Consider the following 20,591-nt stretch of genomic DNA (forward strand, 5'->3'; position numbering starts at 1 on the left):
AAAGGACTTTGGGTTCCATTGGTTTGAGAATGAACTGGAATTGGTTGGTGAATGAACTCTAAACTACCCAGTGTCTGAGTGGATTCCCCGTAGGGAGTTTATCAATCCTGTGAAGGGGGGAGGTTATTAATGCTACTCCTCTGATGCAATTGTATTTGGGACTTAGAATGGGGACACCAGTTTAAGATTTGGATTAATATTACTGAGAAAGATTCATTCACTTTGATGCTCATTAAATTATAGAATCATAGAGGCTTGACTAGCCATAGACAAGAAAGTACAAAAAGTATGTATCCTAATAGAGAAAGAAGATTTTATGGAGCTGACTGTCCAATTTGGAATAATATTTGGTTTGCTACAAAAGCCAGCACTTTAGAAAATGCAGATCAAAGACTAAGTTGGGAATTGATGTAATAGTTATGGATCTCTAAGGAAGATGTGGAATCCAGTCAAGAACTTAAAGCAAACAATAGACACCAAGGACTGGGTAGAATTGATAAAGTACTCTGTAAAGAATCTGAACAAAAAGCAATTTCTATGTGCTATTGTTGAAGTTGGGAAGGGACCCTAAAATCCTGGGATTACAGACAGATGCTGCCAGGTGTCCCAAAACATTTTGCAAGCTTGAACCCATTTCCTAGTCAAGGAGCAAAGTTTACTTAATTGTAATACCAATTGAAGCAGTCTAAATTCTAAGATAATTCTGCAAAGAAACAGAAGCAAGGAGATACATTTATCTAGTTCTTCGTGTTATAGATATGCTGATTTTATGGCCCAGAAGTAGAACCAAGGAGTAGTCTCTGGAATTTGATTATCACTGATCAATATACAGTAATATTTGTTAGAACAAAAGTATTCTTAGGTTGGGGGGAATCTCAGGTCAGAGATTCCAAAACCACAGCTACTTTAGAATCATTGACAGATTGTTAGAACAGAAGCCCCTTAAGGTCAGGGGAACTTAAAATTATTGCTGTTTCCTCTAGAAGCTATATTACATCATTATGGGTTGCCCCATGTCCAGACAGTACCATTCTCTTTGGGTTTGGAAAAACATGAGAGTGAATTCCTTCTGTTCCCAAAATAACATTTCTGGGGAGAATTGCATTGCTTTGTTCTACCTTTCCCTTCTGTGAGGGAATAAATCAAGATATACTAGCTCCTTAGCTCTAGAGCTCAATCAGTTTGCCTCTCATGGCAGGGTGAAATATATTCCAAAATCTAAGGGCTGTAGTGGCTTATACCTACAATGTAACCAAGGATAGCTCTGGCAATTCCTCAGGAATGAGCATACCCTAAGCAAACTCTGAATGGGATTGTGGAGGCAGCACTGTCAAACTTGCTTTGCCTGGGAATTGAATGGGTACCTGGGTGTTGGGAGGAACCCAAAAGTTTGGGGGTCCCAGACTGGTGTGGCAAATTTGCAGGCTTGAACCCAACTGCTAGTCAAGGAGCAAAGTTTATTGAAAGTAATTGTAATGCCATTGCAAAAGTGAGCTTGAATTCTAAGGGAATTCAGGTGAGAAACAAAAGTAAGGAGACACATTTATCCAGCTTTCTAGCACTGATATGCTAATTCTGTGGCTCATAGGTAGAAAAGAATTTGGTTCTCACTGACCAGATGGCCAGTCAGATTATTGTTTCAGGAGTTTGATCTGTCAGAGTTTCCTGAGGCCAGAAGCTAAGGAGTAGTCAGAATCAGACAGAATCAGGGAGTTTCCTGAGGCAGAAAATCTGGAATCACCGAATTGTCTTCAGAACAGAAGTCCCACACTCACCCCCCAAATCGGGGACTACAAAATCATATTACATCATGGCATTGAACCAATTGGCTATTCCTTTTACCTTTCAAAGAAGAAAGCCAAAGATAGTAACTGATGAATTCAAGCCTAGAAATCTAGTTAGTTCTGGATTTGGGTTATTCCTACTCTGGTGGGTAAATATTATTGGATCAGTTTTATGAGAGAGGCAGTGTTAGATGTCACTAGCAGAATGGCATGGGAAAACAGAATGACTCTAGAAAGGTTATTGGTATAAAGGAGGAAACATGTTACAATAGGAAGAAGTTTCACTCCTATTATAACCCTGTCAGAAAGAGAATTCAGGGATTAATTCTGTGTAAGGAGATTTGTGCAAGGGTTAACAGTGGGATATAAAAAAATAGCCAAAGGTTAAGAAAAGAATGTGGAAACCAAATTATTAAAGAAAAAAGGGGGGGGGAGGAATTGTGACAAATAGATGGGAATTTGGGTTTCAGAGTTATGAAAATTAAATTTGAGAAATGAAACTAATTAAAAAAGTAAAACTCACAAGGATGAATGGAAAATTTGATATTCCTTCAGAAGACAAATTATAAATTAACTAAGCTATAGGATCAGGTTCCTATTTTCCCCTGCTTTTCCTCGTTGACAAATAGTTCCCAGGATATGGGGAGGGGGGTGTTGTGCCACAATTCCCTTTTATTGCCCTGATTCAGTTTCCCTAATTGTCCTGACTCAATTTCCTTAAATTGTCCTGCCTCGGTTTCCCTGTGTTCTGCCCTCAGTTCCTAATTGTTCTGCTCAATCCTGCAACATCACTCTTCCCTCTTAATCATCATGATCGAGATAAGGAGAAATACCTTCTATCTTAGACATCATGACCCCAGACCTTCCCTACTTATCAGAATGTCCAGTGCTTCCTCCCTTCTGTCATTGTTCTTCTTGATCCCAACTTATCAGAATGTCTGGTGCCTCCTCCTACTCTGTCAGAACCGCATTGACGCTCTGACTCCGCCCTTGTCTTGGTCTACTCCCTGGTAGCTTGGAGCCCCGTGCATATATGTCATTGAGAGCTCACATTGGCTGCTGGATTCTTGGAGATATAGTTTCATTCAGCCCTGGGATCAAACCATGGATCCCATTTGGTCCCAGCACAATCTCTCCCTCTCAAATAAAATAATTAAAACTCTCTATTTTCTATTTTGCCTCAGTTTTTACAGGGCGGGGGTGGGGGTGGGGGGGCAGGTCTGGGAGGGTGTGGAGCGGATTAACAACCCTTATCTCTCTTATCTCAGGGTCAATAAAAGGAATGTCTTTGTTTAAATTTGAATCAATTGCTTCCCCATTGCTGTAGTTTTCACTCTTTGAATGTAAGGACACTTCTCAGTCAACAAGAATGGGCTAGTGAAGAGGGTCGGTATTGCGTCAGGGAAATTATATAATGCCCTTTCTGTCTCACTTTCACCTTTCCATATGGTGAGAGTAACTGCCTGCTTCTCAGGAGAATCGAATAAACTTCCTCCTTACACCTTGAGAGACCTCTGAGATTTATTGGATGAGCTGCATATTACACAAGGACATCAAAGAATAATCGAGGGTGGAGGCTACCCCCAAAAGAATATAAGCTCCTTAGGGGCAGAGACTGATTTTTGTAATCAGGGGAGGTGACCTGAGATTTGAAAAGTGTCTTTTATTCTTTGCCCCTAACCCTCCACTATCATCTTCCTCCTTCTAGAATGTAAGCTCCCTGGGGGCAGGGACTGGCTATGTAATGAGGGGTGGAGATTCATGTTGTGTAACTTCTGTTAACATCCAATTAATGGCAACTCAGAGGAGGGACTTGTACTTTCTTATAGGAAATAAAATGCAGTCTTTGGAGTTTCAAAGGTGTGTCTACTAACCTAGCCACTCATTCTTGCAAGAATGTAAAATAAATCTTTCCTACATTTAAAAAAAAAAAAGTACCATATTCCCTATGTAAAAGTGGTGATGTTGACAAAGTAAAACAAGTGTTTTTTAAATCCATATTTTCCTGACCAGTCCCACTTGTGTTCAATTTTAAGTATTTGCAAACTCATTAATCAGGGTTGAAAATGTGTATGGCTCCAAAAAGCATTCCTCTCCATGTGAAGTCTTTTTTTTTTTTTTTCCTTTTCCAAAAATTCTTGTATGGGAATGCAATATTGCATAGTTAATTGTCAGACACAAGGGTTCTCCCTGCAAAGTTAACATTTATTGAAAAACCAAACTTCCCACATTGGCCTAGGCAGGGGTTCTAACTATAGACTGGGAACAAATTCCCAATATCCTTCACTTTTTCTGCCACCCCAGATTTTGTCCTTGTTTATAGCATACAATTCTTACTTACTTTTTTTTAATGTTATAAAGCAGGAAGTAAGCTTTGTCCAGGTAACGCTTCAAACCGTCCTCATTGTTTTGTTGTCTCATTTGATCCAGAACAATATCTAGGCAGGCTTCCTTTAACTAAGAAGATGTATTTAAAAAAAAAAAAAGAAGAAAGAAAATCAGCACATGTCTTTTGGAATGCAAAGTCAAATCATCTTTGTCAATATCTTTCCTTTAGAGAAAGTTTGAATTAGAGAACCAGGCTGTATTTAGTAGGGACTAAGAAAGAGGAGGAAAGGAAATGACAGGGAATCCTGAAACTGTCAGAGGGCACACACACATTCATTCATTCATTCATTCAATTCTACAAGCATCACTGATAATCTACATTCAAGGTCAGTTATTATATTTTAAAAGTAATTTCTCAAAGAAATTTAAAATTATTCAGGCAGACAATGCTATTTTGGATCCAGAACATAGCATAAAAACAGTTATTTGTTTTTTGCCCCTGACAAAAGATCATGAAATTAGAAGTGGAAGAGATCTTAGAGATCATCTTTTTCAACTCCTTCATTTTACATGCTTCAAATCCAATAGTTTTCCCACAACAATCTTTAGACTTTGCTACAATGCACCAACTTCCTTTTCTTTCCTCCCCAGGATTCTCTTCTCTTATTGTTGAGTTCTTCCCAGAATCTCCATTTTTAGTAAAAAACTAATCTAGTCACTTTTTAAGATTTAAACTTTGCCATCATGTCTCCATATGTCTCTTCATTTGCATGAAAGTCTGGGGAAGATTTTAAGAACAAAGTAGGCTTGGAATCACTTTTTCATGGTTCTTATTGAATATTTCCAGGGGTATGCTGGTAAATATTGACAGCTGGCTCTCAAAAAAAAAAAAAAAAAAAAAAAGCAAGCATGACACATTTTAATTTTTAGCATTCATTTTTGCAAGATTTTAAGTTCCAAATTTTTCTCTCTCCCTACCCTCCTGTCTTTTAAAAATGGTAGCTCATTTGTTATAGGTTATATGTGTGCTATCATGTAAAACATATTTCCATATTAGCCACAGTTAATGGCTAAGAAAGAAACAGATTAAAGAAATCTGAAAGAAAAAATAGATTAAAGGGGGAAAAACACGAAAAAGAATAAAATAAGTGAAAAAACTATGCTTTGATCTTTTTTAACTGGATATGGATTTCATTTTCTCTCATGAGCCCATTGTACTTGTCTTGGATCATTGTATTACTGAAAAAAGCTGAATCAGTCATAGCTGATCATTGCACATTGTTGCTGATACTGTATACAATGTTTTCCTGCTTCTGCTCATTTTACTTTGCATTAGTTCATGCAAGTTTTTTCTACGTTTTTCTGAAATCTGCCTGTTCATCATTTCTTATTGTACAATGGTATTTTATTACATTCATATATCAGAGCTTGGTCAGCCATTCCCCACTTAATGAGCATCTCCTCAATTGCCAATATTTTGCCACCATGAAAAGGGCTGCTATAAATATTTTTACACATGTAGGTCCTTTTGTCTTTTTTAATGATCTCTTTTGGGCATTGACTTAATAGTGGTATTTCTAGATCAAAGGATTTGGATAGTTTGATTGACTTTGGAGCATATTTTTCAAATTCTCTCCATAAAAGATCAGTTTACAACTTCATCAACAATGCATTAATGTCCTAATTTCCCACATCCTCTTCAACATTTATCATTATCTTTTCCTGTCATTCTTAGCCAATCTGATAGGTGTGAGCTGGTACCTCAAAGTTGTTTTAATTTCCATTTCTCTAATTAAAAGTGATTTAGAACATTTCTTAATATGCCTTTGGATAGCTTTGATTTCTTCATCTGAAAACTGCCCTTTCATATCCTTTGGCTATCAGTTGGGGAATGGTTTGCATTCTTATAAATTCAGTTCTCTGAATAAAGGCCTTTATCGGTATATTTGCTGTAAAAGTTATTTATCTGCTTTATGCTTTATTTCTAATCCAATCTTGCATTCATTTTATTCATGAAAACGTTTTTAAATTTAATATCAAAATTATCAGCGTTACATTTTATAATGCTATCTTTTGTTTAATTATAAACCTGTAATTCACTTAACTTCTTTAAGAATTTGGATGCAATACCACTTGGTGCATATATTATTAGTATTGGCATTATTTTATTGCCTGTGGTATCTTTTAGCAAGAATTAGTTTCCTTCCTTATCTCTTTTAATTATAGTCTATGTAAGTTTTATGGGAGAGTTCATCCCATTCACATTCACAGTTACTGTGTATTTCATTTCATCCTATTTTTCTTCCTATTTGTCCTTTCTTTCCTTTCACTTTTTCTTCACCATTGTTTTGCTTTTGTCTACCACTTCCCCCAATCTGCCTTCCCTTCTGTGAGTACCATTCCCCACTTAACCTTCTCACCTTCCTTTTCTTTGTCAAGTAAGATAGATTTCTACATTCGATTGATTATGTATATTATTCCCTCTTTGAGATAATACTGATAAAAGTAAAGTTCAATTGATGCCATTTCCACTCTTTCCATCTACCATAATAGGTTTTTTCACACCTTTTCATGGAAATAATTTACTCCATTTTACTTCTCCCTTCCTTCTGCAACCAGTGTATTCCTCTTTTTCATCCCTTAGTTAATTTTTAGGTCATTCCCTCAAATTCACCTTATATCCATAATTTCTATTTTCTAGCAGTATTATTCGTGATATATTTTTTAAGAAGTATATCCCACGAGGGATATAAATAGTTTAGCTCCATTTACTCCCTTATATTTTCTTTCCCTGTTTTCCTTTTTAAGCTTCTCTTGGCTCTTGATATTGGAGATCAAATTCTTTGTTCAATTCTGACCTTCTCCTTATGAAAGATTTCATATTTCATTCAATAATCATTTTTTCCCTTTAAATTATTATACTTAATTTTTCCAGATAAGTGATTCTTGGTTATAGTCCTAGATGCTTTGCCTTCCTGATTATCATAATCCATGACCTTTAACCCTTTAATGTAGTAGATCCTAAATTCTATGTAATCCTGATTATGATTCCCTAGTATTTCAATTGTTTCTTTCTGGTTACTTGCAGTATTTTTTTTTTTTTTATCCTTGACCTGATAGTTCTGTAATTTGGCTATAATGTTCCTTGAAGTTTTATTTTGGAATCTCTTTCCTGAGGTGATCAGTAGATTCTTTCAATGCCTGTTTTGCCCTCTGGTTCCAGGGTATCAGGGCAGTTTTCTTTGATAATTTCTTGAAAAATCATATAGATTCTGAAGGGAAGAATCTATGCCATTGACAGTTTTAAATGTAAGCACATAACCTTCCTAATAATACAGAAGTCTTGTATTAATCTATTTAGAAAAATCATATTGATGAAACTGTAATTCATGATTGAGTTCAGGAAAAAAAAAAAACATCCATTGTACATTAACCATATAAAAATCACTTAAGTAACAAATTATTGTATTATAAAAACATTTAAAATTTTAAAACAAAGATTGAACCTTTAAAAAAAAGATATTATCTTGTAAGATATTGTCCAGATTCTCTATTTGATTATGGCTTTCAGGTAGTGTGGTGATTCTGACATTGTTTCTCCTGGATCTATTTTCCAGGCCAGTTTTTTCGAAGAAGTATTTTACATTTTTTTTTCCTATTTTTTCATTCCTTTGAATTTGTTTGATTGATTTTTGATATCTCATAGAGTCAGCTGCCACTTGCCCAATTCTAACTTTTGAGGAGCTGTTTTCCTCAATTGCCTTTTGTATTTTGTTTCCATTTGGACAATTGTTCTTTTTAAGGAGTTGTTTTCTTTTTTTCCAATCCATTTATTTTTTTTTCATAGTTCTCTTGCATCACTCTCATTTGCTTTATCAACTTTTCTTCTACATCTCCTTGTATGATTTTAAAGCTCCTTTTTGAGCTTTTCCATGATTTTTTTTTTCTGGACTTGAGACCATTTCCCATTTTGCTTTGGGGTTTTGCCCATAGATGTTTTGGACATTGTTGTCCTCTTCTGAGTTTGTTCCTTGATCTTCCTTGTCACAATAATAACTTTCTATGGTCAGATTTTGTTTTTTCATCTTCTTTGGCCTTTTTTCTTTCTTTCTAATTTAAACTCTACTCCATTTTGTACCAGGGCTGCAAGATCTGGCTGTTTAATTGATACTGCATTGATGTTGCCTTGAGGTCTATGGGATTTACCTTATTCAAACTGTCCCATTGAAGCAACATTATTAGATACTATAGTAGCTCTTAGAAGTTGTGTGGCTGGGTGGAGTCTTGGTCTTAGGCCAATTAAGTCTTGAGAATGATTTCATTTCATTTTAAAGGAAAACTTAAGTCTATGTTACAAGGTTTCCAATCTACTTCCATAGGTTTTGGTAGATGTTTAACAACCAACTCTCAAAATAATTATGACATTCAGAATTATTAACACTTTCTTAAATCTAGACAATCAAGAAAACAATAAATCAAGCCCTGGATTTAGAGTGTTTGCTCATTTCTGAGTTATTAAATGCTCCTGCTGAAAATTTAACAATCACTCTCAGGGCCTTGTTGGAGCTGGCTCTGCATAAGTCCCAACCATATCAGTAGTAGCTATTTCTCTTTTCACAGCCACTAAGGAGCTGTGCAACTATAGGTCTAACTACTTCAATTCTTTGGCCTTGAATTTTCTCATCCATCATTCTAGGTAATTTTAAAGGTCTCTCTTAATTCTAACATTTTCTGATGTCACCCTAAACTTGTTTGTTAGCCACATGATAGAAGAGTGGCCCTTGTCCACCATGAGAGAGAATATAGTTTAGATCTTGCTCACTAGCCATGTATAATTTCTGTTAGGATCAGATAATTTAATTTCCTTAGCGTTCAGTCTCCTTTTCTGTATAATGAGGGAGGTGGAAGATATGATATCTATGATACCTTCCTATAGTTCTATAAGGATAAAGGTATATTAGAAAAAGGTCAAACAGGAAAGAATTGTCCAAATCAAAAGGAATTCAACCATGACAGCCATAAGGACTCAGAACTTTTTAGTTATGGTGCTATTGAATTCTGACCATACCAAGAATTAAAAATAGAGTTTCTACTAAGATGAGTACTTTCAAGATAGACTGATGACACCTGAGTTTTAATATCTAACAGCTATGTGACTGAGTAAATCACTTAAGCCTTCTGAGCTTTCCTTATCCATAAAATGGGAATAGTACATTTATCCCAGGGTTGATTTGAGGACCAAACATCTTAACATACTAGAAAATGTTGTTTGGCATTCAAAGCCCTTCATAACCTAATTTTCTCCTTCCTTTCCAATCTTCTCAAACTTCATTACCTAACACATACTTTTCAGTAACACTGGCCCATTGGTTGTTCTAACAAAACACTCCATCACTTGGCTTTTGAGCTTTTTCTCTAGCTATCCCCTATGCCAGGAATAGTCTCCTCCTTCTAATCTATTGATCTCTTTTACTTCTTTTTAAGTGCTAACCAAAATCTCACCTTCTACAGGAAACTTTTTCTAATCCCTCTGTCAGTGTCTTCCCTCTGCTAATTTCCTATGCTTCCTGTATATTGCTTTCTTTGTATATGTTTGTTTGTATGTCGTCTTTCCTATTATCCTCCTTGAGGACAGGGACTTTTTTTGGCCTCTTTATATCCTCAGCACAATGCCTGGCACATACACTTTGTAAGCTTAAAGGGTAATACAAATACTAGTTATCATCATCATCATCATCATCATCAGTGACAGATTTTGAATCTAAAGCAGAAAGAAAAGAAGCAAAAGTATCTAAAGTGTATTTAAGAGTAACAACTTCTGAAAGATAAGTTATGAGGAAATCTTTTTACAAGATTTGGGCCCCACTTAAGATTAGTACTAGTGAGACTAGGAACCTGCATTTCTGAAGTGATGGCAGTCAGCTCAAGGGGAAGACTTGTTGCACCCAAGAGTGTGTCTAATTAAATTGCTTCTTTTTTTTCAGTTAGTCAGATATGCTAGCTTCTCTGTTCTGAATCAGCTACTCTTAAATGATCTCATTTACCTACTAAAAAACCTTATTTGCTTACAAAAGGATAATGAAGACATCTTTCCTAATTCTAGAGAAACAAAAAGTTTGGTTATGGGGAACTGATCTGGGGAGCTTGAAGTTCTTAAGACAAACTAGAAGAGCAATATCATACTGCTTAAGCGTGACATAAGAATTTGGGATTCAGATACTCTTAGATATAAATCACAATGTGGAGAATGGCAGATTGAGACACAGGGATGAATAGATAAGTTTGGCTTCCTTTTCTGTAGGGAGAGAACATGCATTTATTAAGTATTTACTATGTGCCAGGATCTCTGCTCAATGCTTTACAAATATCTTATTTGATTCTCAAAACCTACCTAAGAGAGGTAGGTTATTCTCCCCTGACAATAATAATAAAATATAATGAAAATACAGCTACCATTCTTGGCAGGCAAAACTTTAAAGGAAACCCATTTCTTTGAGACAAGAGATTTGCAAGAAAAATGGACTTTCAGAGGGTGTTATTCCTTCCACAGGTCTCCGAGTAAGCTGGGTGCTCAGCCTACTTTGCTTATTGGTGTTACCTGCTGCCCCCATCAAGAACTTCTAATAAAGAAACTACCTTGACCATTCTGGACCTGCATCTACAATGCAATTTATTGCTTTAAATTGCTGATTGAGACATTGGGAAGTTATTGAATCTGCTCAAGCCCACTTAGCCAGTATATGGCAAGGGTGAGCCTTGAACCCTGTTCTTTCTGATGTGAAGACTGGCTCTCTATTTACCACTCGGTGGTAAATACAAATGGGAGATGTATGGAAAGATATAGTGCAGAACTGCAGAAAAGAAAAGCATGAGTGAGTTGTGACCTGCCCTCACTAGTGAGACCATGAATCCACCAAAGTGAATTGTTCTTATCCTGCCCAAGTTTGGTTAAACCACAATATACCCTCTCTATATAATATTTTTGTTTTACCTCTGTCTCATAATTGTGTTTATAGCGATTCTGTTCTATTTTCTTTTCAAGATTTATTTCTTCCTGGATCAGGTGGTTCTGATGGACTTCCCAAAGGTGAAGAGTGTTCTGTAAATACTTGAATAGATCTTCAATCTGTACCTCTGCCTGTTTAGCTGCCTCCTCGAGGGCAGCCTAGAGAAACAAAATACAGAGAATCTATTATCTGATTGCTTACTGAGAGGAAAGATAGAGAAGGGATCATCCACCCATTTCTTTACTCGTTGACTTGCCAGGCAAAACAGTGTCTGTTCTCTGAAAATCTTAGTGTCTGAGATAGGCAGTAATTATAGCCATCATTAATAGAGACCTTCAAAGTTTGGACAGTGCTTTGTAAATGTTACCTCATTTTATTCTCCAAACCACCCTCCAGTGGGTGCTATAATTACTCCCATTTTACAGATGAGGAATAAGTAGATAAATGACTTGCCCAGGGTCATACAGCTAGGTAATTTTCTCAGGTGAAGACTCAGGTCTTCCTGTCTCCGGGATCTGTACTCTACCTATGGCATCACCTAGCTGTCTAATATTATATTAGTGATGTGGCTGATGTAGCACCAGATGTTATTTAGGCACCAGATGGTGGTAGGTACCAAAGTTGGGCTTCAGTCATGTGAATAGCCATTGTCTTTGGCAAAAGGTAGGTTTATTTAGGGGAAGAGGTTATAGGCAAAATGAGGGGATACAATAGATACCAGGAATGGTGAATAAAAAATAAAGAGTTGGGAGAGCATAGAAAGGGGTCTTAATAATTAATGATGGAAAGGGCAAGTTCCTAGTAGAACTTGCCATTCTCTAGGAGAAAGGAAACACACCTCATGAGGCTGGGGAATGCCCTTATCTGGCAGGTCAAATCCTGAAAGGGACTAGCACCCTAAAAGAGTTAGTTAGCTATAAGGAGGAAAAGTGGGATTGGGAAGCATAGTGGAGTTAGGGCAGATACCATGTGAAATGGGAGAAGGGGAAGGGAAAAGACACTAGGAGGCAGAGTGCCATGGTGGACTGATCCAAAGGAAGGCAGTAGTGAAGCTGTGGGCCATAAGTTGTTTTATATAGAAAATTTAGCCTCAGGGATTTGATATAACTTGGATTTCTGACCCTTCAAAGGGTGAGAGCCTGGAAATAAATTGCTCTCAATTATCAGAGCCTTTTTCCTGCCTGCCCCAGGGAACAATTTTTATAATACTTCAGTTGCTCTCTGCCCACCATCCTTAGTGTTCAGGACCTCATCACTAGTAACCACAAAATATTAAAGTAGCTAGGCAAAAATAGGCAATATAACAAAGTTCTTTATCAGCTGCCTCACACATCTACTTGTGCTGACTTATGTAAATCTAATGCTGGTCTAGAAGGCTTGGGAACAGTCTTAACAAGAAGAGAACAACGGTTGTCAGAAAAAAAATTAGATTTACCAACAGAAGTTTTAGTGTAATTCATTGACTCATTCACTCTAATTGGAGCTCTTGGCTCTGAAAGATGCTATCCCTAATAAGCTCGAGAAAGGCCTTTCAAACACTGGATGGGTCTCCTTTGGTGGATTTGCAAAAGAATGTAGAAAAGAATAGTACACAGTGTGATGGCACAGATGGAGACCATGTACATCAGTGGAGGGAAGCAGCCACAATGAAGGACTGATGATCTAAAAAATAGAGACCTTAGGAGGTCTTTTCACTGTCCCTTAAAAGCACCTGTATCCTCTTATAATGTACTTTTGTTTATGCCTTTTTCTTCTAGAAGTACACTTCTACCCTCCAGCTTCTTCATTTATCTGAATCGATTGAATCCAGTAAGGACCATAGCCTCTATTTCCTTATTTGTAGAATAAATCAAAGACCTCTAAAATATCTTCTAGCACTAAATAAATGATTCTTTCTCTCACAACTCTCCAACTCTAGCTCAATCAATTCAGTGCTGATATTCCTGGAAAGGATATCTCAATCAATTGTTCTAGTACCCCAATCAACAGACATTCCTGTCCAAATCATTTCTCCTTGATCACTCTTTCCTTAAGTGTATTATCTCTTCTTATTAGAATGTAAGTTTCTTGGGGCAGCTAGGTGGTGCAGTGGATAGGGCACAAGCCCGCAAGTCAGGAGGACTTGAGCTCAAATCTGACCTCAGACACTTAATACTTCCTACCTTGTGACTCTGGGCAAGTTGCTTAACCCCAACTGCCTCAGAAAAAAAAAAAGAGAATGTAAGTTTCTCAAGGGCAGGAACTGTCTTGCTTCTTTATATTTATATTCCTAGTATTTACCACAGGAACATAGGAAGTTCTTTTTTTACGTAATATTTTCTATAACACACATTTGGCATTTTCATTCTGTCAAGTCATTTCAATACTCTTGGTGCATATAAATCTTATAGTCCCCAAATACACTGAAAACAATTTGAGATCAAGATTTAATTTTCAGTGTATTTTCTTCATGATCATAGTAACATTACAATGATCAAAAATTTTTTAATAATAGCTTTTTATTTTCAAAGTATATGCAAAGATAGTTTTCAACATTCACTCTTGCAAAACCTTGTGTTCCAATTTTTCTCTTTCTTTCTCCTCATTCCTCCCCTAGACAAAAAATAATCAACTATATGTTAAACATGTAGAATTCTTCTATACATATTTCCACATTTATCATGCTACACAAGAAAAATCAGATCAAAAAGTGAAAAAATGAGAAATATAACAAAAAGCAAACAAACAACAGTAAATTTGAAAATACTATATTGCGATTCACATTCAGTCTCCATAGTTCTCTCTCTGGATGCAGATGGCTCGCTCCATAACAAGTCTATTGGAATTGGCCTGAATCACCTCATTGTTGAAAAGAATGATCAGAAATTTTAAGAAACTTTAGGGGAAAAAAATAAAAAAATAAAATAAAAAAAAATAAAAAAAAAAAAAAAGAAACTTTAGGGGACAGTTAAGTGGTGCAATGGATAAAAAAATACAAGGTCTGACATCAAGGAAGACTCATCTTCCTGAGTTCAAATCAAATCTCAGACACTTACTAGCTCTGTGTGACCCTGAGCAAGTCACTTAATCCTGTTTGTTTCAGTTTCCTCATCTGTAAATTGAGCTGGAGAAGGAAACAGAAAACCACTCCAGTATTTTTGCCAAGAAAACCCCAAATGGGTTGATAAAGAGTTGGACATCACTGAAAATAACAATAATAATAAAGGAACCTTTGAGACTATTTACTCAATCCCTGATTTAGGAGCAACTAGGTATCACAGTGGATAGAGCACAGGGCCTAGAATCATGAAGATCTGAGTTCAAATCCAGTCTTAGACATTTACTGGCTATGTGACCCTGAGCAAGTCATTTAACCCTGCTTGCCTCAATTTCCTCATCTGTAAAATGAGATGAAGAAGGAAATGGAAAACTAATATCTTTGTCAAGAAAACCCCAAATGGGATCATAAAGAGTTGTAAATTACTAAACAATAACACCACCGCCTTATTTAAGAGGTGAGAAAGATTACCCAGAGAGATTCAGCCAAAGTCACATAAGGAATTTCTGATATCTGGCATGTGAATTTAACTCCTTTGATCTAGTACATTTTCCATGGTATTTCACCCTGTACAGATGGCCAATAAACATTTGCTGTGAATTAATGATTGTGCTTATAAGACTCCCATTTCAGTTCTGGGAAATGATATTCCTAGGAACCATAATCAAGGTTTAAAAATAAAGCATTTTTACTGAATTTACTGAAAGGCAGTAAATTTATCCCAAAGTGAAGGAACATAATGGCCAATGCTTTATACCCTTTAAGAAAGAAGGCTGGGTGGGGCCAGGTGATCAGTGACATAGATCAACTCCCCCTCTAACCAAGAAAAAACCTTCAAGAAAAACAAAATTTTAAAAAATTATGCTTCAACTTGTATTCAGATCCAATCAGTTCTTATGAATAGTATCATTTCTCATCATTATCCTTCTAAGTAGTCTTGGGTCATTGTATTGCTGAGAATAGCAAAGTCATCCCACAAATTTGCTATTACTTGCTATTATAGCAGAAAAGTTCTGTAACATCAGGCTGGGAGTCCAGTGTGCAGTCCTGCTGCAGACCATGTCAGTGCAGCCCCTGCCCTGGCCCAAGCATCAGAAAAGCAGGACCTCTGAATCAGAGGCAGTACTGGTGACTTCCAAACTTCTCAGATTTGGAAGGTCAGCAGAAAAGGTTTGTGGAACCAGGGTGGGAGACCAGCACACAATTCCAGTGTAGACACCAGTGCTGTCCTGGCCCCAGCCAAGTCCCAGCATCAGCAAGACAGGACCTCTGAATCAGAGGTGATGCTGCTGGCTTCAGAACTTCTTGGTCTGGGAACACCAGGGAAGACTTGGAAGGCCAATGGAGAGCATGGCAATGGGATGGGAGTTCAGTTCTCAGTCTAAGCACAAGCCGCACCAGCACAGCCCTGGCCCCAGGAGCAAAGCAGGACTCTGTTGCTTTAGCACACTAAATCTTACATCTATAGTGGGACAAGAACACTCCTAAAGTTCCAGGGCAGGAAAGAGTATTTGTGGTAAAGTCCTTGGAAAGATCTCTGGAAATAGCTGCACAAAACCCCTGAAACTTGGGACAGTTTACCTCCCATCCTGGAAACAATACTACTTTAACAAAAAGTTTAAAAATAGGTTAGGAAAATAAGCAGACAACAAAAAAAGTTTCTGACCGAAAAAAGTTATAATGGTGACAAGAAAGATCAAAACACATATTCAGAAGATGAAAACAAAGTCAAAGTTCCTACATCCACTGCCTCAAAAAAAAAAAAAAAAAAAAGAATTAAATTCAGGCCACAGAAGAGCTCAAAAGGAATTCTGAAAATTAAGTAAGAGAGAGGAAAAATTAGGAAAAGAATTGAGAGTGGTGCAAAAGGAAGTACAAAAGGCTAATGAGGAACAGAATGCCTTAAAAAGCAAAATTGATCAAATGGGAAAGAAGATACAAAAACTCACTGAGGAAAATAATTTCTTAAAAATTAAAATGAAGCAAATGGAAGTTAATGGCTTTATAAGAAATCAAGATATAATAAAGCAAAACAAAAGATGAAAAAATAGAGGGGAAAAAATGTAAAATATCTCATTGAAAAAACAACTGACCTGGAAAACAAAACCAGGAGAGATAATTTAAAAATTGTTCAGCTGCCTGAAAGTTATGATTCAAAAAAGAGCCTGGACATCATCTTTCAAGAAATTATCAAGGAAAACTGTCCTGATATTCTAGAATCAGAGGGTAAAATAGAAATTGAAAGAATCCACTTATTACCTCCTGAAAGAGATCCCAAAATGAAAACTCCCAGGAATATTATAGCCAAATTCCAGAATTTCCGGGTCAAGGAGAAATGAGCCCACTTTTCCTAATTCATGGAAAAGAACTTTTCAGAGACTTACACTCATCATTTCCAGTTCATTTTCCACCTGATTCTGAAGATTTCCAACTATGTGGAGGAAGGAGTGATTCACAGAATATTCTATCTCTTCTAATGAGAAAACTTTCCAGTCCAGTAGTTGATTCTAAAGAAAAAGACCAATGTTAAGTCCATGACATTGTAAGTATAACAGACATTTAATAGAACAGAATAACAACTACTTCTTTCTAAGAAAACTTAGAAGGATAAGTACATGGGATAAAAGGGAAATGTGTCTTCTACCCTTTGGATAATGTACCAAAATTATAAGAAACACTTTATTCTCTTTTCTTTCCTCCATGCTTTACATCTGTGCTTTTCTGGGAATACTGTTCATACATACCCATGTTGTACATGTTGTACACATATTCAGGGATGTGTTGGAGTCAGCTTGCCATCTAGTGACTTGGCAGTGGGAAGGAACATTTACACTTTGGAAATTGATATATATTTAAAAAAATCAGGACCTGATTTACTGTTTTGTTGATTATCTAAACTTGGGAAAGTTCTGGAGAAAATATTAGTGTAGATTAAATGTAAAAGTGTGCTGTGCATATTTTTTCTTGGATAGTCAGTTGTTAAACATGTACCAATAGACACCTACATATACATAAATTGGTGCCTATTTATCAATTGGGATAAGATTTGGACCTCTAATTTCATTGGTACTAGGAACTCCCAGATGAAGAAATTCCCTCTATTAATGTAGGTAGGCACTTTTTTTTGCAATTAATAATCATAGTGAGTTAACTGGAACATTTAGAAGTGACTTGTTCAAAATCAGAGGCAAAGACTCCAATCAAAAATAGATAATATAAACATAAATACATACATACATACATACATAGTCAATGCATAAATTCCCTAGAACATTGGCCTAGAAGTAGACCCAAATTCTAGTCTTCTTATGCCACAAACTAGCTGGTTATCCTTGGACAATTCCAATTTTCCTTCAGTTGACTTTTTTATCTGTGAAATGAGGTGATCAGTATGTCCTCTATTATCCCCTCTAGCTCTGCCATATTTATTCTAAAAAATATTGTTGCTCTCCAGCATTCTGTGATTCCAGATTCTTGTATATATGACTAGCCTTGTATTTTGTTTAATCCTAGGTGACTAAAATCATGTAAGATATACTCCAAATGTGGCATTAAAAAAAAAGTTCCAAGACACATAATTTGTGGGCAATTTAATCATTCTATTAATAAGGCCAGCATGTTAATAAAAACATGGCCATTTGGTTGTCTCTCTCTTAGATCAATGACTTCTCATAGTGGGCTCATATTTTATATGCCCTTGATCTAAGAGCTGGTATGCCTGGAAGGTAGCAATCAACTCCCATTGGTTAATAATAAAACAATGAATATTACAGTGAGAGATAGGGCTATATTTCAGCAAAGGTCTTGGTATATATGACTTGAATCACCCAAATTTTGGTCAAGGAAACTTATCAATTTCCATATCATCTATATGACAAGAGAGAATATCAACATTTTCCCAGACCTGTCTGATCAAACACAGTGAGCATGAATACACCCATTAGCTTAAACTTAGGGTTATTTTACTATTTTTGATCAGATTTCAGGCATCCTGGCTGGCTAAGTGGTTTAGAAATATTTCTCACACTGGTTGATTTCTAGATGAGGAAGTAGAAAAGGAGAAAAGCCTTGGTTCTAATACAATAATTATTGTTATTAATACAAAGGAGAAATAATTTCTCACACAAATGAGGCAACTCCCTTTCCCAAAGCACAGTAAAATGTACTCTGCCTCTCACTGTCTCAGAACATTTCCTGGGACACTGACGGGTTAAATGATTTAAGATCATTTAGCCAACATGTATCACAGGTAAGAATTGAATCTAGGAATTAGTGATTCCAAGGCTGTCTGTCTATCCACACCACCACAAAAACTCCCACTGCACTCTTTTACAAATGGGAAAATTAAGGTCAAGAGAAGAGGAACTCCCTCTGTGAAAGAATGACAAATTCAGCAATCCAACCTGTTCCCTACTAATTAAACATTTCTTCCAGGATAGCAATTGTCACTGTTGGTGTTTATTATCAACTCCAAATTGTCCCATTGCCTAGAGTTGTACATTGTCCTTTTAACTCAAGTGTTATTAAAATGAGAGGCAGCATAGCATTAATAGTTGGAGAACTGGCCTTAAGAAAGGAAGGTACTGTCTCAATTAGAATGCTTGTGTAAGCTTTCTTACTTACTTGTGGACAAGTTTCTTAATCTCTCCATGTTCTAGGCAAATTGATGAGATGGTGTTTAACTGCATCTGTAGAGGGAATTTACTCACCTGGGAATTCCCTATCCTAATTCTATTCATTTAGTAACATTATTTAAAAACAACAACTCATCACTTTGGTTGAGCCAACAGAAAACATCACTTGTTTTAATCTCTTTGTCTTGCAAGACTTTTTTTTGTTCAAATTACCGAAAAAAGAGACCCATGGAGCAGCTAGGTAGTGTAGTGGATAAAGCACCAGCCCTGAAGTCAGGAGAACTTGAGTTTAAATTTGACCTTACATGCTTAACACTTCCTAGCTGTGTGACCCCGAGCAAGTCCCTTAACCCAATTGCCTTGGGGGGGAAAAAAAAAGAGAGAGACTCATTAATTTTTCAAGTTATCCCATGGTTATACCAGCTGCAATCATTATGATGGTATTTAGCTTTTTGGGATGGTCCAAATTTGGTTTAGTTAGCCTTCAGTGAATCTTTTTATTTTACCAGGTATACGTTATGTTATATTACCCTTTTGAGTTGTTTTATCTTCATCTGATCACATCTTATCTTTCTTTACTTGCATTAATGTTGACAAATGTCACAATACCCTAAGAAGGCTGCTCCTTTAAAAATTCTCAAAGATGAGAAAGGCTCTCTGGGGTCACTACCTTGCACTGCTCCACAAAGTCCAGACACTGTCGCCAATTTTCTTCATTATGAAAGCGAATTCTCATCATGCCCTCCAAAATGCAGTAATCTTTATAAACAAAGGGGACAAAGATTCAAATCATTTTAACAGTCATAGGGCAATCATTTCATTTAGAAACCTCATTTGCTGCTATTTGGGGTTATTAAGACTGTTATTCTGGGAAGACTTTCCAACCGAGTGAGCTGACAACTTTAATTAATTCTATATCATAGAGCTAGAAGAGTTCTCTAATGAACAATATATCAATTCTTTTGTCTTTTAAATGAATTAGGTTTGCATTGTCTCCAATACAGGTATGTGAGACATGGGAATGTCTTGACCAAAGCTGTTACATCCCAGTGTCATGAATTCTTTATAACTGATGCCTACTTAGTTTCGGGACACTCCTGCTGCAATGTCATTTAATCAGTGCCTATTTATAAAAGCTTGTTTAATTGAATTGAGTGAAACAAAGAAAGAGTAGGTGGGAAATAAGGTTGAAAATATAGGGAGGGTTCCAATTGTGGAGGCTAAGGAGTATTTGGCAGGCAAGAGGGGACAACTGAACATTTTGGAGTGTGTGGGGATACAGGAAGAGAAAATAGCAAAGTAGGAACATGATCAGATCTGCCCACATTTTACTCTGGTAAGATGTGCAAGACAGCAGGAGGACAGTTAGAATATCTGTATTGAGACCCAGATCTACCACTTACTAGTTATATGAATTTGGGCCTATCGTTTCATCTCTCTGGAGATCAGCTTCATTTTATATCAAATGAATGGGATAGACTTAGTGACCTCTAAACTTGCTTACAATTCCAACAGTCTAAGAAAAAAGTCAGGGAAACTATTGGGGAAACTACTGCTTTTGTCCAAGGGAAAAGTAATGAGATGTGGGGGTAGTGTTTAGACTAAGCTGGAAGCAGCAAGGATGGAAAGAGGAAAGAAAGATGTGTGAGATATTAAGAATAATTCAGTCCTTCAGGTTTCAGTGACTGAGTCACTTAAGAATATCTCCAGTGACTCAGGTTACAAACCTTCCATGCCAACTTAACAGATACATAGTTGTCCTATAAGTCAGGACTTTCCCTGAAGCCTAAACCTTACAGAA

General features: G+C 36.5%; 1 protein-coding gene across 1 annotated transcript in view; it reads right to left on the bottom strand.

The window, feature by feature from the left end:
- Positions 1–20,591, bottom strand: part of CCDC180 (coiled-coil domain containing 180) — a 131,603-nt gene that overhangs the window by 77,667 nt on the left and 33,345 nt on the right. The window contains exons 12-15 of the mRNA XM_051980269.1: positions 19,461–19,549; positions 16,541–16,663; positions 11,104–11,277; positions 4,126–4,241 (exon numbers count right to left, since the gene is read on the bottom strand). Coding sequence (XP_051836229.1) covers positions 4,126–4,241; positions 11,104–11,277; positions 16,541–16,663; positions 19,461–19,549 — 502 coding nt within the window. The remainder of the gene's footprint in view (positions 1–4,125; positions 4,242–11,103; positions 11,278–16,540; positions 16,664–19,460; positions 19,550–20,591) is intronic.

Source organism: Antechinus flavipes, chromosome 2 (genome assembly GCF_016432865.1).
Source record: "Antechinus flavipes isolate AdamAnt ecotype Samford, QLD, Australia chromosome 2, AdamAnt_v2, whole genome shotgun sequence".
NCBI classification, from domain to species: Eukaryota; Metazoa; Chordata; class Mammalia; order Dasyuromorphia; family Dasyuridae; genus Antechinus; species Antechinus flavipes.